Here is a 24,734-nt window from a genome sequence, read left to right as displayed (position 1 = left end):
AGTCTTCACCATTTTCTTGAAAACTATTAAATTTCTCCCTCTTCACCCCTTACTCTTCAATCCATGCATGTTACTTTCCTCACTGTAGCAGCTTTTCAAATTTTACCTCTTCTGTGCATCCTTTCTCAACAAAAGGAAAATAATTTTTCTTCAACCTTTTATTACTGAAATGTAGAACTGCAACTGAAAAACTTCTAATGAAGAAAGACCAGGGAGCCAAGACTGCTAAGGAACTGGAATCAGTCCAGTGAGCTACTCCACAAAATTCCTCTAAACAAACGTAAAAAAAGCACCATACTGAGTCCTGATAAGGAAACCCAAAAAAAATTCACAGAGAGGACTGTAGATACTGGAGGGTATGGGTGGTCTAGACAGGAGTACCGAGCACAAAGGACTCAGGTACTTAGAAAGATACCATGCACTAGGGCAAGAGGAGGCACCAGACCCAAACAGGGACACTGCAGGGAGTGGCAACAGGTGCCTACTGACATCTTTGCCGTTCACAGTCCCAGGTCAGAGATCCAAGGGTGGCATCATCTGAGGTTGAGAACAACCTTAGGTCCAGGGCTAAGAAGGATTATGTTTAAGATCCTGGAATAGGACAACACTAAGATGGCCAACCAATACCTTCTCTCCAAAAATCAGAGACCAGCCCAAACATCAAGTTCCAAATCAGGAAATAGGCTGGAAGAATAAGCAAACAAACAAACAAACAAACAAAAATCCCATCATTATTATTACGGTGACAGTGATGTTCAAGTCACAAATTCAAAAGAAGAGAATGACTCCAAAATATCTATAAGTAAAGCCTCAGGAAAAAACACAGCTTTGGCACAAATTCAACTAGAATTTCTAGAATTGTGAAGAAACAAAATCAATGAAGCAAAAATTTTAAATGTTTTCATAAATGAAATCAGAGCGCTAGATGAAAAACTGTAAAAGAAATGAGCTATGGAACCAAACTTTGGAAAGGGAATTAACAGCTCGGCACAAGAGGTATGAAACTTTGCCCCAATCAAGCTCCCTGAAAATTCAAGTAGACCAAATAGAAACCAACAACTCCATGAAGCAACAAGAAATATTAAAACAAAGTCTGGAAAATATTAAAACAAAGGCTGGAAAAAAAGAGAAGAGGTATCTCACAGCAAAGCAAAACAAAACAAAACAAAACAAAACAAACTGTGAAAACAGACTGAAGGAGAAAAAATTTAAGCCATTGTACTACCAAAAGCAATGAAGAAAAAAAAAAAGCCTAACCGTAGTATTCCAAGAAATCTTAAAACTGAACAAATCTCTTAGAACCAGGAACAAAGTGGAAACAGAAAGAATCTACTCCTGCTACAAATGGTCCCAGGAACATTATAGCCAAAATCCAGAGCTTCCATGTCAAAGAAAAAAATGCTGCAAAAGGGCTGAAAGAACTCAAGTACTAAGGTACCACAGTCAGAATCATTCATAAAGGTTTAAAGTGAAGAATAACTTACCCATCAAAACAATATAATTCTACAGGGGGGAAAAATGACGTTAAATGAAATAAAGGATTTCAAGCATTCCTGATGGAAAGACCAGAGCTAAATAGAAACATTCAAACCCAGGAATGAACACAAAAAGGTAAACAAGAATGAACAAAGACTGAACAAGGATATGAACAAGGACATGAAGGAATGAACAAAGGACTGAACAAGGATAAACTACTTATATTCTAATACAGGGAGATAATACATGTGTCCCCTCTAAACCCCACCATCATCAGGGTAGTAAAAGAGCGTTTAATGACATAAAGCCTAGGGGTGGTTCTGTTTTATTTTCTGGTTTTTTTGTTGTTGTTGTTGTTGTTTTTCTTAGGCAATTGGGGTTAAGTGACTTGCCCAGGGTCACACAGCTAGTTAAGTCAAGTATTTGGTCTGAGGCCGAATTTGAACTCAGGTCCTCCTGACTTCAGGGCCGGTGCTCTATCCACTGTGCCACCTAGCTGCCCCCAATTTTTTTTTTTGTGAGGCAATTGGGGTTAAGTGACTTGCCCAGAGTCACACAGATAGTAAGTGTCATGTGTCTGAGGACGAATTTGAACTCAGGTCCTCCTGACTCCAATGCTGGAGCTCTACCTACTATGCCACCTAGCTGCCCCAGTTCTGTTTTGTTTTACTAACTTAAGTTTAAAAAAAAAATGAAAAGAGAAGGGAACACTCTGGGGAGATAGAAGGAAAGTGAAGTAGAAATCTATATTGACAAGCTGAGAGAAGGTGGGGAGGAGTGGCTGATATCTGAACCTCATCATTTGAACTGGTCAAGGGAGGGAAGAACACAAAAATACATTACACTCAACAGAGAAGCAGAAGGGAAAAAGGAGAAAGGAACAAGAAGGATTAGAGGGAGGGTAGATTAAGGGAAAGATGAATTCTAAGCAAAACAAACTAAATTAGGATGTATAAATATATTTATGGCTCTTTTTTGAGGTGGCAGGGAAAAATCACTTTTCAATGAGTTAAGGAAGGTAAACATCTTATAGCAGAATACTTTATGCTCATAGAGTTTAAGTATAAGAAACCATTATTTTGCCACCTAACATTCCTCTTTCAGGAGATGCTCCAGAACAGAAAGACAATTCAAATTAATGAATCATGGAGACATAGTGGTTCAAAATAAGCTAAAGCATCAGAAATTTGCTTAAATATTTTTAGAAATTTATTGAAGGAAACAATAACTTGCTTACCTGTGAGGGTCCTTTGAACTTGGTATAATATAAACACATTCCCTCTTGGTCAAAGTATTTTCTATCCAGGATTTCTGGGACTAAAAAAAAAAAGAGAGAAGCTTTATGAAATAATTACAATAAACAATATTCTCTGATTTATGCTTCTAAAGAGTTGTCCTTGCTAGGACTTTTGCTGATAAGAGAAATATAGGGCATTAGCTTGAAGAGATAGCATAGCGGATGGCCAGGAACTTTGAGATAAAAAAAAGGGGGGGAGGGACCACTTTTTTTTTTAATAGTAATAAGAGGTATTGTCCTCAACTGTATATGGGGGAATATAAGAGGACTGAAGAGATAAGAGAAGTTCTGGAATATCTTCTAATGGAAGTATGATAGGCAATCAATTACAGAAGAGAAAAATGACTACCTTCCTGTTGTGAGACCACAAAGACCCAATAACTTCTGTTGTATGACTTTCTCCACTTTGGTTTAGGAGCATGTAAAAAAGAAGTAAGGAGACTAATGGGAGTTAATATAGGGCTGCGGTTTGGAAAGGGATGAGAGATGACAGGACAAGTGGGCAAGATAATCCAAAATAAAGGACAGTATAGAGTTAACTATGGTGTCAGGATTGGAAAGAGTAGAAAGTGAAGTCATGACAGGGATAATGGCCCAAAAAAGTGCTAAAGGGTGAAGTGACTGGAGGTCAAGATTAGGTTGATAAGTTGAGGATGATTAAGTCATAGGGAGAAAAGAAATGACCAAAAGTTATGATCAAACAGAGGAATGCCAGATTTTTTTTCTTATTTATTTTTCATTCATTGTTTTAAATCATGGCACATTTACAGATAACGGGAAGAAGATCTTGGATGAAGAGACTAAGAAACTATAAGGTTAAGGTATCTGAGAAGAGCCCTATACATTACAGGAAACATAAATTTACTGGTTACTTCCCTCTTGTGAGCAAATCTCTCTTATGCCCTTTTAGTTGACCCCAGTTCCTTGTTATTTAAATACATTGAAAGTTATCTTAAAATGTACTTCAGTGTACTGTGTCCTCATTGCTTTCCACATTTCATTTGTAATTCTTTGCTTGCAAGCTTTTTCCAGAAAAGAGTGGTACTTGTCTGCTTCCACTATCACAGATAACTTTAAATGCATCTTAAGATTGTGTATGATTAACCCAGGAACTCTATGAACACAATTACAAAACACTTTTCACACAAATAAAATCAGATCCAAATAATTGGAAAAACATCAGTTGCTCATGGGTAGGCCGAGCTAATATAATAAAAATGACAATCCTACCTAAGCTAATTTACTTATTCAGTGCCATACCAATCAAACTACCAAAAAATTATTTTATAGAGTTAGAAAAAATAATAACAAGATTCATTTGGAAAAACAAAAGGTCCAGAATATCAGAGGAACTAATGAAAAGAAATGCAGGGGAAGGTGGCCTAGCAATTCCAGATCTTAAATTGTATTATAAAGCAGCAATCATCAAAACAGCTTGGTACTGGCTAAGAAATAGGGAGGTGATCAGTGGAATAGGTTAAATATGCAAGACACAGTAGTCAATGACTATAGTAATCTACTTTTTGATAAACCCAAAGACCCCAGCTTCTGGGATAAGAACCCACTCTTTGAAAAAAACTGCTGGAAAACTGGAAAAGAGTATGGCAGAAACTAGGCATAGACCCAAATCTCACACATATACCAAAATAAAGTCAAAATGGGTTCATGACTTAGATATAAAGGCTGATACCATAAGTAAACTGGGAGAACAAGGAATAGTTTACCTATCAGATCTATGGAGAACAGAAGAATTCATGACCAAACAAAAGATACAGAACATTATGAAAAGCAAAATGGATAATTTTGATTACATTAAATTGAAAAGTTTTTACACAAACAAAGCCAATGCAACTAAGATTAGAAGGAAGGTAGAAAATTGGGAAAGAATTTTTACAACCAGTCTCTCTGATAAAGGCCTCATTTCTAAAATATAGAGAATTAAGACAAATTTATAAGAACACAAGCCACTCCCCAATTGATAAATGGTCAAAGGATACAGACAGTTCTCAGATGAAGAAATTAAAGCCATCTATAGTCATATGAAAAAATGCTCTAAATCATTATTGATTAGAGAAATGCAAATCAAAACAACTCTGAGGTACCACATCACATCTATCAGATTGGCCAACATGACAAAACAGGGCAATGATAAATGTTGGAGAAGATGTGGGAAAATTGGAACACTAATACATCGTTGGTGGAGTTGTGAAATGATCTAACCATTTTGGAGAACAATTTGGAACTACGCCCAAAGGGCTACAAAAATGTGCATACCCTTTGACCCAGCAATAGCACTTCTAGGGCTATATCCCAAAGAGATCTAACAAATGGGAAAAGGACCCACATGTACAAAAATATTCATAACAGCTCTTTTTGTGGTGGCAAAGAATTGGAAATTGAGAGGATGCCCATCAATTGGGGAATGGCTGAGCAAGTTGTGGTATATGCATGTAATGGAATACTACTGTGCTATAAGAACTGATGAGCAGGAGGACTTCAGAAAAACCTGGAAAGACTTATATGGTCTGATGCTGAGTGAAGTGAGCAGAACCAAGAGGACTTTGTACACAACAACAGCCACATTATTGTGATGACTAAGATTGTTAAACTGAAACCTTCTCAGCATTATGAGGATCTAAGACATCTCCAGAGGCCTCGGGATGGAAAATGCTATCCACATCCAAAGAAAGAACTATGGAAGTCAAATCGCTCTCACTTATTTTTACCTTCTGCTGAGTTTTGTTTCATCTTTCTGATGGTTCCTCCTATTGGTTTTAATTTTTACTTACAACTTCACTAATGTGAAAATATGTTTAATGGGTATGTGAATGTAAAGCCTATATCAGATTGTGCGCTGTCTTGGGGAGGGTGGCGGGGAGGAAGGGGGAGAAAAATTTTCAACTCAAAAGCATATGGAAGTGATTGTTGATAAATCAAAATAAATTAATAAAAAAAAAGATTGTGTATGATTGTTCACACCCTAAGAAAATGTATAAATAAGTTTTTCAACAGCGGTTATAATTTTCTTGAAAATCATTTCTAATCAGAGACTGGGAAACAATCACTGCATATCATTAATAGAAGAATGAAAAGAAAATCCTTAAATACAAGATGCAAAAATATTGTAGAAAAGAGTAATAGATATGGTCAGCTTTTTTTTAAAGTTAAACCAGAAAAGTAGAACCAAAAATTCACTGTGTTGCCAACTAAAGACAAAAATTGACCCAAAAAAATTAAAATTAAAAAAATAAAATAGAAGGCTCAGTCTGAGTTTCCTTAAAAAGAAACAGGAGGGGCAGCTAGGTGGCGAAGTAGATAGAGCTCCAGCCTTGGGGTCACGAGGACCTGAGTTCAAATCTGCCCTCAGACACATAACACTTACTAGCTGTGTGACCCTGGGCAAGTCACTTAACCTCGATTGCCTCACCAAAAAGGAAAAAAAAGGAAATAAAAGGAAGCAGAGTATACTAGTCATTTTTTGGACCTAAGAAAATAAAGAATCACAGAAACATAAAATAAGAAAAGATCTTAATATTCAACACATCAGCACCAGCAATTCCTCTAGGTGCCAATTTATAAACATAAAACTGGAGAAGGCTTAGAAAAGGAAACCTAGGAGCAGCTAGGTGGTGCAGTTAAATTAGAGTACCGGCCCTGGAGTCAGGAGGACCTGAGTTCAAATTGGGCCTCTGACACATAACACTTACTAGCTGTGTTACTATGAGCAAGCCACTTAACCCCAACTGCCCCCCCGCAAAAAAACCCTAAAATGATCAAAGGAATTGGCAAGGGGACATTACTGTATGAGGACAGAATAAAAATACTGGGATTTTTCAGTTCAGAAACATCAAATCAGCTAATCAACAAATATTTATGAAGCACTCATTTGCTAGTGAGACGATGGAATACAAAGCAACACAGGAGACAGTCTCTGCCCTCAAGGAGCTTTGATACTATCAAGAGACAATATCTATGTTTACCAAGGAAATGTCTACTTTCTTCTTAGTTTCCTTTGTTGGATCTTCATGCATCCCCAATCCAGCTAACCTGGATATCCCACAGGATTCTATCCTGAGCTCTCTTCTCCTCTACACTATTTTACTAATGGAGCTCTCTCATCAGTTTTCATGGATTCAATTATTCACAACTATGCAGATAATTATCAAATAACTTATACAGCTCTAACCTCTCTGCTAACCTCCAGTCTCACATTTACAACTTGCCTCATAGATGTCCAGAACTTGATGTTCCATTGACATATTAATTAAACTCAACATGTTCAAAACTGAACTCATTATCTCTGTCCCACCTAAGAGCACCAACCACCCTCCCAATTACCCAGGCTCACAACCTAGGTGTCACCACTCCCCTCCCCCTTCATATTCAATCTGTTGCCAAGGGCTGCTGATTTTTATCTTTTTAAGATTTATCACATGTGTTCCCCTCTAACCCCTGACACTGTCACCATACTGATGCAGGTCCCTTATCATTTCATGCCTGGACTTACTGCAATGCCTGTTGGTTGGTGTTCCTACTATAAGTTTCTCCCCACTCCAGTTCATCCTCTGCTCAGCTGTCAAAGTGCTCTTCCTATAATGTGCAAGGCTGACCGTCTCACTTCCCCCCACTCAATGTGCTCCAGTGGTTCCCAATCATCCCACAGAATTAAATATAAAATCCTATTTGGCATTCAAATTCCTTCATAACCTATGCCTACATATACCTTTCCAGTCTTCTTGTGCTTTAGACCTCTATCCCACTATGCACTCTGATACAGTGACAATGACTTCATTGCTATTCCTCAAACAGCACACCCCATCTGCCAAACTCCAGGTATTTTTACTGTCTCCCCATACTTAGAATGTTCTCTTTCCTCTTCACCTCCTGGCTTCCCTGACTTTCTTTATGTGTTGTTATTTTTCAGTCATCTTGGTTGTATCCAAATCTTCATGACCCCACCTTTTTTTTGGGGTGGGGCCACAGATCCTAGAATGGTTTATTTCCTTCTCCAGCTTATTTTACAGATGAAGAAATTGAGGCAAACAGTTAAGTGACTTCAACCCACCTATCTAACCATCTGCCATATCTTGCCATTTCAACCTCTACATCAGAACCCTTTTCTCTCACACAATTGCCATCTTAGATTAAGCCCTCATCAGCTCTTGCTTAGATTATTGCAGAGGCCTCAGTCTCCCTCTACTTAACTCCTTCTTCCACATAGCTGTCCAAATAATTTTCCTTAAACCTAGACCCTGTCATACCTTTACTCAATGAACTCCAGTGGTTTCCCTACTGCCTCTAGATTAAAATGTAAACTCCTATTTATTTAGCTTTTAAAATCTAACTGCACCCTCATTATACATTACTGTACCTTCCTGCCTCTAAAATTCACCCAAATTGGCTTGCTCTCTGCTCTTCAATCAACCAGCATTTATTAAGTGCCTATTAATTGCCAAGTACTGTGCAATTAATTAAGTGTTGTGAACACAAAAAAGGGCAAAAACTCCCTACCCTCAAGGAGCCTATAATCTAATGGGCGGTGGCTATGTGAGCAGCTAGAAAGTGTCAAGTGTGATAGATCTTATGGAGGTAAAAAAGATTTAACAATCAATTAGATAAATGGAGTGAGATAATGCTAAAGTTATGGCCCTGGGAGCCTGAAAGGATAGTGATACCCAAAAGAGAGGAAAGTCTTTAAAATTTTTCAGCACCACTTTTTCTCATCCCACCCCCCAGAAATTCCATTATTTATCATCTCATCTATATATAGAAAATCATGTATACTTCTTAAAGACATAAAAGTCACATTGCTACTAAATAAAAGTTCATACCACAATTTCAGATTCTAAGTCTTCTTATGCCTGTAGTACTAAAATTCTTAATAATTTATGTCATTAACATTCTCCAGTGGCTTCATTTGCATTCTTTTTGATGTTACATGAGGGGGAAACAAAGATTAATATAACAGAAGAAGCCAAACTATGAATAGGAATTTGAAAATAACAGTCCAACTTTGATGACTTAAAATGAGAAAAAAAGATTTTTCAAAATCATAAAACATTTTTTCACATAGTTTATAAATGGTGGCACTAAAAAAAAAACCACAAAGCTATGACTTACAATAAAAAAAGGTAAAGAAAGGAAATTACAAAGAGGTCAGATTAGCAATTGCACTTATTGAAATAGTTGCTCATTTATTAATTAATGAGATTCATTGAGTGTAGAAGGCATGAAGTGAGAAGATAAAGAGATTTGTTTGGAATTTCTGCCTCTAAGCTATTGCTTAGAAACCTAAGAGGCAGGGTTAATAGTCAAGTGAGAATTTATCACAGCTCAGTCTCAAGACATATCACATGACAAGGTAATAGCAGACCAAGATCAGATATTGGAACTAAACATGTAACTTATTTAAATGACTTGTTAAAATAGTGAGAATATCTATGGACAGGTAACAGTGAACAAATTATTCTTAAGAGGTCTAGCAATTAGACTGAATTTTTAACTTTAAGTATTAAAATATTAAAAAGAAAAACAGTTTGTTATAAGCCAGGCAAAATAGAGAACAACTATTAGGAGACTATTTGTAATTATATTAAGAAAAAATATTCTTTATCTTATAGAACTCTCTGCCCTATTGATCCTTGTGATGGAGCTTTGAAGAATGCTTAAATCAGGGGATCTTAACCTAGGGTCCTGGTCCCCTCAAGAGATCTCTGTAAATTCGTTGTTGTTTTTTTAAATATTTTGATAACTGGTTTCATTCGTAATTCTATGTACTTCATTTTATGTATTTAAAATAATTACTCCAAGAGTGGAACCAATAGGCTTCACCACATTGTCGAAAGGATCCATGACAAAAAATAAAAGTTAGGAACCTGTGGACTAGATGAAAAAATTCCTTCCCCTGCCATCACTCACCACTCCTTTCACCCCCATTCATCTCAGCCCTCTCACCTGCTAAAGTCTTATACCACTCTGCCCTCTGGCAGTCTCATATTATACCACTCTGCCCTCTGGCAGTCTCATATTATTAAGAAACTGCCCTTCCTAGTAGTATCACTTTCTTTCATAGTCCTTCCATTTTTCTGCACAAATAGAAATCTGATTCTCCACCAGAAGACACTAAATCCCTGTCTGTCCTCTACGAGTGGATGTACTATATCTCATCTTCTCACACACACACACACACACACACACACACACAGAGAATTCTCCTTCTTGACTTCAGCATTTTCCTCTATCTTCCTCTCCTCCTGCCCTTACATTAAAGGACTTTGAGGTTGAAGGGATATGAACATGCAGTTTTCAGACAAAGATATCAAAGCCATCTACAGTCATATGAAAAAATGCTCTAAATCACTATTGATTAGAGAAATGCAAATTAAAACCACTCTGAGGTACCACTTCATACCTATCAGATTGGCCAATATGACAGAAAAGGAAAACGACAAATGTTGGAGGGGATGTGGGAAAACCAGGACACTAATGCACTGCTGGTTGTGAACTGATCCAACCACTCTGGAGAGCAATTTGGAAATATGGCCAAAGGGCTACCAAATTGTGTGTACTCTTTGACCCAGGTATACCACTATTAGGGTCTATATCCCAAAGACATTAAAAAAAAAAAAGGAAAAAACCTATTTATACAAAAATATTTATAGCAGTTCTTTTTGTGGCAGCAAAGAATTGGAAATCAAGGGAATGCCCATCAACTGGCACAAGTTATGGCATATGATTGTAAAGGACTACCATTGTGCTATGTAAGAAATGATAAGCAGGATGATTTCAGAAACACCTGGAAAGATTTATATGAACAGATGCAGAATGAAGAGAGCAGAAGGAAGAGAACATTGTACACAATAACAGCAGTACTGTAAGATGATCAACTGTGAATGACTTAGCTATTCTGAACCAAGACAATTCCAAAGGATTCATGATGAAAAATGCTATCTGCCTCCAGGGAAAGGAACTGATGGAGTCTGAATGCAGACTGAAGCATACTATTTTTCACTTTATTTTTTTTCATGGTTTTTTTTTTAAAATTTTTGGTCTTGTGTTTTCTTTTACAGTATGACTAATATGGAAATGTTTTGCATGAGTGCACAAGTATAACCTATCTCAAATTGCTTACCACATCAGGGAAGGAAGAGGGGATGAAAAGGAGGGAACTTGGAAGTCAAAATTTTTTTAAATGAATTTTTTTTTGGAAAAATCATTTTTACATGCAATTGGGAAAAAAACCAAGTATTATTTTTTTTAAAAAGTAGTTAAAAATTCTCTTCCAAAAAAGTGTCCCATGTTATACCCTACAATAGTCCTTAAAGGACAACAGAAATAATTTTTCCATCATCTTCTGAGTATTAACATCAACAAAGGAATCAAATGGAAATAAATGCCTGCCAAAAATGTTTCCCAATCATGGAGGATGAACAGCAGAGTGTGAATGAAATAAGGATTCCATACAGCTGATGAGATCTCCTTCTTGAGTTGCTTGTTTGTCAATGAAATTGTGTTCTATCAACATTGCTGAACTTCCTAAATGAGACCTACAGGCCCTTAAGAGGTCGGCCTAATATTCAACACAAGAAAAAGCAAGAGGCTAAAGAATATCTATAGTACAGATTATGACAATCAGTTGGACAGACAATCCCACTGAGATGTTTCATCAATACATTTCATGACAATCAGTTGGACAGACAGTCCTGCTGAGATGTTTCATCAGTACATACATGTTTTGGATGGCCATACATTATAAATGGAAATGAGCTGGGTCCAGAAATGAACAAAATAAGAAAAACATGGTTGAATTATATTTGGAAAATTTTGTAAAGTTTCCAAAGATCCTACCTTAGGCTTGGAAACAAGAATCTTTCTACTTTAAAAAACAATATTATTCTGTTGAAGGTACATGGTTGTGAATCAGAATATCACAATTTGTAGGGATTAACAGAAAGACATCCTACGTGATAACATTTGTGCCCTTGTAATATTTTAGAACTCCAGAAGAAGGCTTCCAGAATGCTGGTAGATCCCTTATAAAGAATTTATGAGAGGTCTCAGACAAGAATTACATGTCCATTTCACCACTACCCCCTTTTAGAAAACTTCAGCGGTTACTGATCACCCCTTAGAATCAAAGCCCTCCATAATCTGGCCCCTTCCTTCCTTCAGTTTTTTTTCACCTTACTCTCATCCACATCCTCTATGATCCAGTGATACTGGCTTCTATGAGTTCCTCAAACAAGACGCTTCATCTCCCAACTCAGGACATTTTCAATGTTTGTCTGCCATGGCTGAAATTCTATCCTTCTTTATCTCTACTTCCCAGCTTCCCTGGCTTCCTTTAAGTACCAGATAAAATGTCACCTTCTGCAAGAAGCTTTCCTGACCCACTTTAATACTAGTGCTTTCCCTCTATTGATTATATCTGTGTGTTTGGAGACAGAGAACCGGGGTTTCAATCCTACCTCAACTCTTTAATCAATTAACAAGCACATACACTAATGTGGGGCAGCTAGGATAGAGCACTGGGCCTGGAGTCAGTACGAACTGAGTTAAAATACAGCCTGAGACACTAGCTGTGTAAAGCAAATCACTTAATCCTGTTTTCCTCAGTTTCTTCATGAGCTGGAAAACAAAATGGCAAAGCACCCTAGTATCTTTGCCAAGAAAACCTCAAATGATTTCACTAAGAGTCAACCATCACAAACGACTGAACAACATCATCTTGTTTGTAAGTAGTTTTGTTTTGGTCAGGTTCTCTCTCTATTAGACTGAAATTTTTAGAGAGCAAGAACTGTCTCTTGCTTTTCTTTGTATCCCCAGCATTCCGCACAGTGCACTTAATAAATGCTTATTGACCTGACCTGACTTGAATGAAGTCAAAATGTTTCAACCACATTCATATTCAACTTCATCTCAATTTATCTTTTAGACTGTAGCCTACTTTGCAATTCCCATATTATTCTGCTTACTTAACAGGGTTCCCTTAACAATCTAATCCAATTGTAATCATGTGATCTGGGGAGCCAAAAAAGATCCCTTAATCATATGCAATGTAGACAATACCACAGTTAACTGTGAAATGACCACACATACATACTGGTTATTCAAAATCTTGGCAGGATAAAGGACCAGGGGGAGCAAAGAAGTGAGCTGATAATAAATTCTTAAAGCTGAAGAAAAATGAGAAAAGTTTTCAAAGAGTAAGGTCATGGTTTGACAGAAGAAAATGCCATGTGAATATCAAGCGCACAAGGAATCATTATGACCAAGCTGATAAAGAAGGCACTAGAGATGCAAATAACACTTAACACTATCAGACACTTTATTTTTGACAGCATTTATTGCCAAAATTATTAAGAAGTATCATTAACATACAAAGTTATTCAAATCCCCCCCTTAATATATGTACCTAAAATATATTAAGGTTTTTGTAGAAATATAGTAAATCATATGCATAAATTACAGAATACTTTAAAAAAACCTTGGTAGGGTGGCTAAGTGGTGAAGGGGATAGAGCTCTGGCCTTGGAGTCAGGGGGACCCAAGTTTAAATCCAGTCTCAGACACGAAACTTACTAGCTGTGTGACCTTGAGGTAGTCACTTACCCCAACTGCCTCACCAAAAAGCAAAAAACAAACAAACAAACAAACAAAAACTTGGTAATTTAGAAAACAAAGATGGTTCATAACTCTTTAAGACAAATTTGTCTTTGACTTTCTCTGTTAAAATTTATAAGGTATATACAGTCAGGGATGGAAACAAGGATGTCCTTTATCACAGTCATTACTATTCAATATTGTACTAGAAATGTTAGTTATAGCAATAAGAGAAGAAAAAGAAATTGAAGGAATTAGAATAGGCAATGAGGAAACTGCTATGCCAAACTACCAAAAATTATTTTATAGAGCTAGAAAAATACTAACAAAATTCATCTGGAAGAACAGAAGATCAAGGATATCAAGGGAATTAATAAAAAAAAATGTGATGGAAGGTGGACCAGCCATATCAGATCTCAAACTGTATTATAAAGCAGTAATTACCAAAAATTGGCTAAGAAACAGAGTGGTGTAAATGGTGGATCAGTGGATTAGGTACACATTACATTATAGTAAATGACCATAGTAACTTAGTACGTGATAAACCCAAAGATCAAAGCTTTTGGAACAAAAACTCATTATCTAACAAAAACTGCTGGGAAAACTAGAAAACAGCATGTCAAAAACTAGGTATAGACCAACATCTCATACTATATACCAAGATAAGGTCAAAATGGGTAAATGTTTTACACATAAAGGTCCCAGAAGATACCCAAAGCAAATTAGGAGAGCATGAAATAGTGTATTTGTCAGATCAAGGGAGAAGGGAAGAATTTAGGACCAAAGAAATATAGACATCAGTACAAAATGTAAAACAGTTAATTATGATTATATAAAATTAAAAAGGTTTTGCACAAACAAAACCAATGCAACCAAAATTAAAAGGAAAGCAGAAAACTGGGGGGAAAGTTTTGACAAGTATCTCTGATAAAGACCTTATTTCTCAAATTTATAGAGAACTCAAACATACAGAGTCAAATTTATAAAAATACAAGTCATTCCCCAATTGATAAATGGTCAAAAGATATGAACAGGCAGTTTTCAGACAAAGAAATCAAAGCTATCCATCGTCATCATATGAAAAAATGCTCTAAACCACTACTGATTAAAGAAATACAAATTAAAACAACTCTGAGGATTCTTACTTACAACATCACTAATGTGAAAATATGTTTAATAGCAATGTATATGTATAGCCTATATCAGATTGTGTGCTGTCTTGGGGAGGGTGGTGGGGAGGAAGGGGAGAAAAATTTTAAACTCAAAAGCATATGGAAGTGATTGTTGATAAATCAAAATAAATTAATTAAAAAAAACCCCACCAACTCTGAGGTACCACCCCACACCTATTAGATTGGCTAATGTGACAAAAAAGGAAAATGATAAATGTTGGAAGGGATGTGGGAAAACTGGCCATTAATGCACCATTGGTAGAGTTATGAATGGATCCAACCATCCTGGAGAACAATATGGAACTATGCCTCAAAAGATATAAAACTGTGCAATGATTTGATCAGCTAGGTCTATATCCCAAAGAGAGAAGAAAAAAAAAAGGAAGTGGGGGGGAAGTACCTATTTGTACAAAAACATTTATAACAGCTCTGTTTGTGCTAGCTAACAATTGGAAATTGAGGAATAGCTAAATAAGCTGTGGTATATAATTGTAATAGAATATTATTACGCTATAAGAAATTACAAGCAGGATGATTTCAGAAAAACTTGGAAAGACTTACATAAACTGACACAAAATGAAGTGATCAGAACCAGGAGAACACTGTACACAGTAACAGCAACATTGTATGACAATCAACTATCTATCAACTAGTTATTCCTAGCAATAAAGTGATCCGAGACAATCCCAAAGGACTAATGATGAAGCATACCATCCACCTCGGGAGAAAGAACTTATGTTGTCTGAATACAGACTGAAGTATGCTATTTTTCATTTTTTTTTTTTACAATTTGAATTTTTTTGTAAAAACTGACTAAGATGGAAAGGTTTTACATGATTGCACTTATACCTATATCTGACTGCATACCATTTCAGGGAAAGGGGATGAGAGGGGAGGGGGGATAGAACCTGGAACTCAAAAAAAAAAGTTTAAAAATTGTTTTAACATGTAACTGGGGAAAAAATAAAATACTGTGTATTTAAAAATGTGTACGGTAATACTGTTGGTTAATATGAACTAAAGATTGACAGACAGACTAGACACATCACTCAGTATTGGTGTCAATGGCACAGTATGGTCTAAGCTGCTTTTGTTCAGTCAGTTTTCAGTTGTCTGACTCTTTGTGACCCCATTTGGAGTTTTCTTGGCAAAGATAATATGGGTAATGGTTTGTCATTTCCTTCTCCAGCTTATTTTCCAGATGAGCAAACTGAAGCAAACAAGGTTTTGTCCTGGGTTTTATGACTTGCCCAGGGTCAGACATCCAGTAAGTGTCATAGGTCAGATTTGAACTCAAGAATATGAGTTTTCCTGATTATATCTGGCACTCTATCCACTGCCCCATACTTCCTCTTTTCCTACTTCTCTCCCCCTCTCTCATGGAACTGTCCAGTTTTCTAAGAATCAAAACTAGGATACATCTAGGACCTCCCAAATGTGTAGCAGATAAAGCTTGGATTTAGAGTTAAGAGAACCTAGGTTTCAATCCTCAGCTCTTTAATCAATCACACATACTAATACATAATACATACTAATGTATAGGGCACTAAGTTGGTTGCTGGGGATACAAAGACAAATATCAAACACTCCTGGTTTTTATTGAGAATGAAAACTGTATAAGCATATTTTTAAAAAATATTATTAAATAAATGAAAAAAATTGTGGTGAAGGACACTAGCAGTGGGGAGGGGAATTAGGAAAAAACTCATGTAAATAATGGCATATGAGCTGAATTTGGAAGGAAATAAAGGATTCTAAGATATGGAAAGAGTACATTCCATGCATGGACATAACAGCAGAAAGTCATGGAGTCAGGAGATGGAATATAATATATGAGAAAAAGAAAGAAGGCCATCTGGCTGGACTGTAGAGTGCAAAAAAGGGAACTGTATAACAAGGTTTGAAAAGACAGATTGGAGCCAGGTATGAAGGACTTAAAAGCCAAACAATTTATTTTTGTTCCTAAAGGCAGCCATTGGAGTTTAACTGAGTAGAAAAATTACATTAAGTCCTATGCTTTATGAAAATCACTTTAGGAACTAGCTATGTAGAAGATGAATTGTGGGGGCTTAGTTTTCGTATTTACATAATGAAGCTGGACTAAACCTCTGAAGTTCCCTTCCAGTTCTAATATATGATCCTATGATGACTTACTGTAACAATGTCAGGGATCTCATATATCATAGAATACCTAACATTTTCATGCCTCTAATATGGGAGTAGGAGGGTAAAAGAGATTAAATCCAGTTAGAGCCAATACCTTCATTCTCTTCCAGTACAGATCAAAGTAGTACCATTATTCTACCTTCATATCTTGAATCTTCCCAGCAAAGGACACTTGCACAAGCTCACAATACCCTTTCTGGAGCTCAGTAAATTAGTGACTTTAACCCTACCTTACTACCTTCTCTTTATTTGAAATTATGTAGCTACAAAACAAACAAAGTGTTTTAAGGAATCAAATTCGTGGTGAAGGAATTGAGGAGCAAAAGTTCAGCTACTTCCACTCGAACTCACTGTAGTTAACTGTATAAAGGAAGTCAGACAATAGTGTTTCAAGTTCCGTCCAGATTTTAACATTCCATGATGCAAAATGTGCTTTAAATGTGCTAAGGAAGGGAATTCATTGAGTCAGTCCTTTAGTAAATTCACTTTCTAATTTATCCAAAACAGAATTCATCATACTCAGCCCCCTCTACAAATGGTCCTATTATCTTTTCAGTCATTCAGCTTCCTAACCTCAGTAATCTTCAACTCTCACAATCACTCTCATTTCCAGTTACCCAATCTTATTAATACTAACTCAATGACATATTTCTGCATGTACCAATCCTTTCCCACTCACAAGTCTATCATGCTAGTTCAAGACATATAACAGTTCAAACAGACTTTTGTAATAGTCCCCTTACTGATTTCCAAGTTTTCAGCATTTTCCTTCTTCAATCCACTCTCTATAGCACTGGTAAAATATATTCCTAGAACCTTCAAGAATCCTCAATGGCTCACTATTGTCTCTAAGAAAAAAACATAAAACTCTTCTTCTAGGCATTTAAAGCCCTTCACAACAACAAAGAAAAACACAGTTGGGCAAAATAATGATAGCTAGCATTTAGACAGTATTTTCAGGTTTACAGAGCCTTTACATATATTAACTCATTTGAGCCTCACACCAGCCCTGTGATGTTGGTGGTATGGTTATCATCATTTTACAGATGGGGAAACTGAGACTAAGAGAGGTTAAGTAACATGCAGAGAATCACTCAGCTAGCTACTAAGTTTCTGAGGTAAGGTTAAAATGTACGTCTTCCTGCTCCAAGTCTAGCACTCTATCCACTGTGCCATTTAGCCAGTGAAACCAAAAAGTATTAACCAAGTCCAACAGCACATGCAAGCATTCCATACCCACTGTTCTCTCCATTTAGAAGGAGAGAGAAGGTACATTCTCACCTCTTCTTATGGGGCAAACTTAGTCATAATTACAAAGCATTCAGTTTAGAATTTTTTTCCTTTCCATTTACACTGTTATAATCATTGTGCATAGTTTTCCTGGTTCTGCTTATTTCACTCTGTCAATTTATATAAATCTCAGGCTTCTTTATATTCTCCATTTTCACTGTTTCTTATAGTATAATACTACTCCACTATATTCAGGTATCACAACTCGTCTAGTGCTTTCCCAATCAATGGTTATTTATTTTGTTTCCAAACTGCTGCTATTAGACTGCGGCTAGTGATATTTTGGTGTTCTGGGACCTATTTTTGACTTCCTTAGATATGCCTCTAGATCTATGAGGAAGGACATTTTATTTTCCAGACTGGCTGGACCAATTATAGCTCCACCAACAATGTGCTTATCTTTCTATAACCTCTCTAAAACTATTTCAATCTTTTGTCAGTTTTCAAGATGTGAGGTGAAAATATCTCACAAGTTTTAATTTCACTGCTATTATCATCACTGGTGATTTGAGGCAATTTTTATTATATTTGTTCATATTTTCATTTCTTCTTTTGAAAACTGCTCCTATCCATTGAGGCTCATTATCTCATTATATCCCTTAGAAGGGATATACTGAGAAATTACTGAGACCTAGGAATAAAAGATAGTAATTAAAATTTAAAAACAAATAAAGCTTTCCACAACCTGGCTCCAGGCTACCTTTCAAGACTTATTTCACATTATAAGCTCTTTACTTCAAATCTTCCCAGGCTTTAGTACCTTCCTTTACCAAAATTATCTTGCATCTCTTTTGCACTTGTGTCCATGTTGTGTCCCTCGACAGATTAAGTTTTTAATAGCCTCGGCAGAGGCTAGGGGCTGTTTATTATTTTCGCTTTCTTCTATCTTCAAAAACTAGCACAGCGCTTAGCACTAGCAGGTGTTTAATGAATGCTTGCTGTTTAACTGACTGATTTACTAATTCTGTATTTCAATCATATTCCATTCATGAAATGCTTTCCCCTTTACTATCTCCTTTCAGAATCATTAGCTTCCTTCAAAGCTGGGCTCAAACGCCAGATTCCCTCAGCTACTAGAGGCTGTAGCTGTCCTCAAATGATCCTGTATTTACATCTGTTTACAAACAAATAAAAGTAAGTTCCTGGAGGAGTGGGCCAATTTTTCATTTCTGCCTCTGTATCCTCAAGAATCTTTTAATCTTTTAACAGGCTTTTAATGCCCTGCATAACTTGTTCCCCTTTCCCTTCACCTTTCTAGTATTCTTACACATTATTCACTCCTATATATTTCTGCCATCTAGTGACACCGGTCTCTTTGAAGAAGTAGCTGGTAACACAGTGGATATAGCACTGGGCCGGGAAATCATGAAGACCTGAGTTATTTGGCCTCAGAAATTCACCAGCTGTGCGACCCTGGGCAAGTCTCTGATCTCTATTCATTTCATTTTCTTCAGCTGTAAAATGGAGATAGAAAATAAAAGCAGCTACCCTCAGAGTGTCCTGAGGCTTAAATGAGGTAATATTTGTTTAAAAGAAAAAAAGCACTTAAAACAGTACTAACACATAGTAGGCTCCATATAAAAGCTTATTCCCCTCTCCCCCTGTTCTTCCTTCCTCATACAATCCACTATTATCTCCCAACTTCGGATACTTTTACTGTTTATCCCTCCTACTGGGATTTCTCTCCTAGATCTTTGAATCCTGGATTCCTTCAAAGCCCAGCTAAAACCCCACATTCTATAGGAAGCCTTTTCTGATCTCCCTTAATACTAGTGCCTTCCTTCTGTTGATTACCTCCAGTATATCCTGTATTTGGCATCTCTGTACAAAATTGCTTGCACGTTGTCTTCTCCATTTTTCTGTGAGATTCTTGAGGGAAGAACTGTCTTTTTTCACTTTCTTTGTAATCCCAACTTCGTATCACAGCATTCAGTAATGTTTATTGACCAACAGACCCAGCATCTACACAGGTCTTCCTAATAGTATAGAATAGTATGAATAGCCAGGAATCTACAGTCCAACTCTCCCAGGTATGGTTCACAATGCTGGCAAGGCTTCCAGTTCTAGTTAGATGTGATTGCGGAAACTCTCCCCAAAACTTGCTGATAAGATAATTATAACTATACCTTCTACATCATGACTAGGTTTTCCTGGCTTATCTCTAGAAAGCTCCCTTTGCTACTATTTATCCATGTTCTCTTATCACATCACCTTCCCAGCCATATGGCTGCTGTAGCAGGCCCTTTGTTTGAAAACCCTATGCTCACCAAAGGGTGAGTCTTCTTGGTCTTTGGTTTATGGCCTTTTGACTGAATCCAGGTTTCACAGAACAAATCCTTTTATTATGGGGATCTGTTCTGTGAAGTTTGGATTTAGTCAAAGGGCTACACTCAAGGACCTAGAGGGCCACACATGGTCTCGAGGCCACAGGTTCCCCACTCCTGCCCTAGCTGATCTGGGCCTTCAATCCAAGACCATATTCCACTGATAGTATGGGCCAACATCTCATACATACTGCCCCTGAGACAATGGGGGCTAGCATGTCTGCATAGAACTTTATCTGTCTGAATTTGTTCTCCTATATTGTTACAGGCTCTTATTAAAAACTGTTTCGACCCCTCCTACTATTACTGTATGCCACTCACCCGAAAATTCTGGTCTAAATTTGAATGACAATTAACACATTCATGTCTACTGATGACTGTAAAGTTCATAACAAAAAATTAATATCAAGGAGAAGGCTGTGGATGAATACTGAGATGTAACTGGCCTTCTGAAATCAAAGCTGAATAAGAAAGCAATCAACACCTATGCTATACCAGTCTTAATATACACTTAGAGAACTATGAAACAGACCATAACAGATTTGGCAAGTATTCTAAAAATAAACCTGAACAATATTAACAAAACACAGCCCAACACCCTAAGGCAGCTGTAGAAAAATTAACACCTTTTCACCAAAAATAATAGGATTGATATTATAAGAGTTTGTGACAAACGGGAAAAAATGTCTCTCTACAGAGACATCTGCATCAACTTGGCCAAAATATACTGGTAAACAACATAGAAAAAAAAGGTTGAGGCATTCAGATTTGTTTGTGGAAATGGAAGAGATTCCAAAGGCAATTTTTCCACCAAAAATTACAGAAGTTATCCTTAATGAGCCCATATCAATACAGATCACACAAAGAAATGGTACACTATTCCAACACAAACTTAGGGACAACGTTTTTTAACAGAGAATGTCATGCCCAATACTTTCAATTTACAAGCTGCATGAAACAACTTTCAAAATACAGACTTAGCAGAAAAAACAACAACAAAATTATATGGGAATTTACATATCATCCCTGCCCTCCTGTGTGGTACTGTTGTTGTATCAAGGATGCTTTCAATGACTCTTGAAAAGAGGAATTTATATTCTAATTCTTTAACCACAAAAAACCTGTTGCTTCATTCAGCTGTGCAACAGTCCACAAACATTAAAAATAAAAATAGTAGTAGGAAAATAACTTTTCTTGTGTCCGTTTTTTATCGGAATTCCATTGAACAAGACAAGAATGATTTTTCTATTATCATTGTCAACATCATTATTACTAATAATAACAATAATAAGTCACAGCCATCAGAAGTTACAGATGGGTTATCTTTCAGATGCTATAGAAGGGCAGCATCAAAAGGGAGGAGTAAAAGCAGAGACTTGCTTGAGCTTCCCCAAGCCCCTCCAAATACCTGCAAAAAATGACTCTAAACAAATTCTATAGCAGCAGAACCCACAAAAAGACAGAGTGAAACAATTTTCCAGCCCAAGACAACCTGGATAGTTAATAAGAAAGGTCTGTTGTGCTGGGCTGGAAGAGGAGCACAGTTGAGTGTGGGCAGGTTGGCAAAGATGGGGCCCCAGTTAACCTGGAACAGGCCTCAGGGGACTGTTGTGGTGGTTTCCAGACTTCTCAACCCATAAATGCCAAAGACAACTTAGAAGGTCAGCAGGAAAGGTCTGTCAAACCTTCGTGAGAGAGGAGTGTGGTCCTGGCACAGCCCCATGACAGCAGTGACAGAAGCTTCTGGAGCTCCTGGCCCTCAGACTATGGGGGAATCCAGTGATTGATTAGAGGGGGATTGCTGGGATCTCTTTGCTGGCAATGAGGCAGGATTCTCTTGCTTTGCCCATACTTGGATCTGCGTTGCAGTCCTGGGGCAAGAAAGAGCGCTGGCATGGTGGATAGGGAATCATCCTCACAGTTCTAAGGCAAAAAAGAGTGCTTCTAGTCACTCACAGACCAGAGCACGGGCCAGGAAAGGAGTCAACACCTTGCCCTTGAACACACCACCTTGGAAGAACTGAAAATTTACAGGTCCCTAGAATTATCTCTGAAAACAGCTGCACAAAACCCCTGAAGCTTGGGACAGTTAAAAAGTCAAGTAAGTGGCTGGGAACATGAGCAAACAGAGGCCAGAAACTCAAGACTATAGAATCTTACTTTGGTGACAAAGAAGATCAAAACATACAACCAGAAGATGACAACAAAGTCAAAGCTCCTACATCCAAAGCCTCCAAGAAAAAGGTGAATTGGTCTCAGGCCATGAAAGAGCTCAAAAAGGATCTTAAAAAGCAAGTAAGAGAAGTTGAGGAAAAATTGGGAAGAAAAATAAGAGTGATGCAAGAAAATCACGGAAAAACAAGTCAACAGCTTGCTAAAAGAGACCCAAAAAATGCTGAAGAAAATATACCTTAAAAAATGGACTAGGGGAGGCTAGGTGGAGCAGTGGATAGAGCACCTGCCCTGAAATCAGGAGGACCTAAGTTCAAATACAGCCTCAGACCAAACACTTGACACTTACTAGCTGTGTGACCCCGGACAAGTCACTTAACCCCAATTACAAAAAAAAAAAAAAAGACTAACCCAAATGGCAAAAGAGGTCCAAAAAGCCAATGAGGAGAAGAATGCCTTCAAAAGCAGAACTGGCCAAATGGAAAAGGAGGTTTAAAAGTTCACTGAAGAAAATAATTCCTTAAAAATTAGAATGGAGAAAATATAAGCTAATGACTCTATGAGAAATCAAGAAATTATAAAACAAAACCAAAAGAATGAAAAAATAGAGAAGGCAATGTGAAATATCTCACTAGAAAACAACTGACCTGGCAAACAGATCCAAGAGAGATCATTTAAAAATTATTGGACTACCTGAAAGCCATGATCAAAGAAGAGACTAGACAATCTCCTTCAAGAAATTATCAAGGAAAACTGCCCTGAGATTCTAGAACCAGAAAGTAAAATAGAAATGGAAAGAATCCACCATTCACCTCCTAAAAGAGATCCCCAAATGAAAACTCCTAGGAATATTGTAGCCAAATTCCAGAGTTCCCAGGTCAAGGAGACAATACTGCAAGCAGCCAGAAAGAAACAATTCAAGTGCTGTGGAAACACAATCAGGATAACACAAGATTCAGCAGCTTCTACATTAAGTGACTGGAGGGCTTGGAATATGATATTCTGGAGGTCAAAGGAGCTAGGATTAAAACCAAGAATCAACTACCCAGCAAAACTAGGTATAATTCTTTCCTTCAGGGAAAAAAATGGACATTCAGTAAAATAAAGGACTTTCAAGCATTCTTGATGAAAAGATCAAAGCTGAATAGGAAATCTAACTTTCAAATACAAGACTCAAGAGAAGTATGACGAGATAAACAGGAAAGAGAAATCATAAGAGACTTATTAAGGTTGAACTGTTTACATTCCTACATGGAAAGATGATATTTGTAACTCATGAGACCTTTGTCAGTATTAGGGTAGTTGGGAGGAAAAAAGTATATAGATAGATAGATAGATACACAGACAGAGAGACAGATAGATAGATAGCACAAGGTGAGTTGAAGATGAAGGGGTGATATCTGGAGAATAAAATTAAGGGGTGAGAGGATTATACTGGGAGAAGGAGAAAGGGAGAAGTAGAATGGGGTAAATCATCTTACATAAAACAGACAAAAAGCTTTTAGAGTAGAGGGGAAGTGGGGAAAGGTGAGAGGGAATGAGTGACTCTAACTCTCACTGGATTTGGCTTAAGGAGGGAATAATATACACACTCAATTGGGTATGGAAATCTATCTTACCCAACAGGAAAATGGGTGGGGGGGAATAAAAAAAGGAGGAGGTGATAGAAGGGAAGGCAGATTGGAGGAAGGTGTAATCAGAAGCAAATACTTTTGAGGAGGGACAGGGTCAAAGGAGAGAATAGAATAAATGGAGGGTGAGATAGGATGGAGGGAAATACAGTCTTTCACAACATGACTATTATGAGGGGCAGCTAGGTGGCACAATGGATAGAGCACTGGCCCTGAAGTCAGGAGGATCTGAGTTCAAATCCAGCCTCAGACCAAACACTTGACACTTATTAGCTGTGTGACCCTGGGCAAATCACTTAACCCCAACTGCCTGAAGAAAAAAAAAAACAAACAAACACATGACTATTATGAAAGTGTTTTGTTTGACTCAACACGTATAACCTATATTGAATTGCTTGCCTTCTCAATGAGGGTGAGTGTGGAGAAAGAAAGGGAGAGAATTTGGAACTCAAAGTTTTAAGAATGAATGTTAAAAACTGTTTTTACATGCAACTGGGAAATAAGCTATAAAGGCAATGAGATATGGAAATCTATCCTGCCCTAAAGGAAAACAGAAGGTGAATGGGATAAAGGGGGGGGGGGACAGAAGGGAGGGCAGACTGGGG

General features: G+C 37.2%; 1 protein-coding gene across 2 annotated transcripts in view; it reads right to left on the bottom strand.

Annotated features, from left to right (window-relative positions):
- TRPM7 (transient receptor potential cation channel subfamily M member 7) overlaps positions 1 to 24,734 on the bottom strand; it is a 147,513-nt gene that overhangs the window by 101,460 nt on the left and 21,319 nt on the right. For both annotated transcript variants that reach the window (XR_013485359.1, XM_020980084.2), the window contains exon 2: positions 2,714 to 2,793. Coding sequence is in view for 1 of the 2 variants with exons in the window: in XM_020980084.2 (XP_020835743.1) it covers positions 2,714 to 2,793 (80 nt within the window). In the remaining variant the exon portion in view is untranslated. The remainder of the gene's footprint in view (positions 1 to 2,713; positions 2,794 to 24,734) is intronic.

This window comes from Phascolarctos cinereus, unplaced genomic scaffold (assembly GCF_003287225.1).
Source record: "Phascolarctos cinereus isolate Bilbo 61053 unplaced genomic scaffold, phaCin_HiC Scaffold_3;HRSCAF=262, whole genome shotgun sequence".
In the NCBI taxonomy this organism is placed as follows: Eukaryota; Metazoa; Chordata; class Mammalia; order Diprotodontia; family Phascolarctidae; genus Phascolarctos; species Phascolarctos cinereus.
Note: the sequence above shows the minus strand (reverse complement) of the source record. Positions and strands in the feature narration are given on the sequence as shown.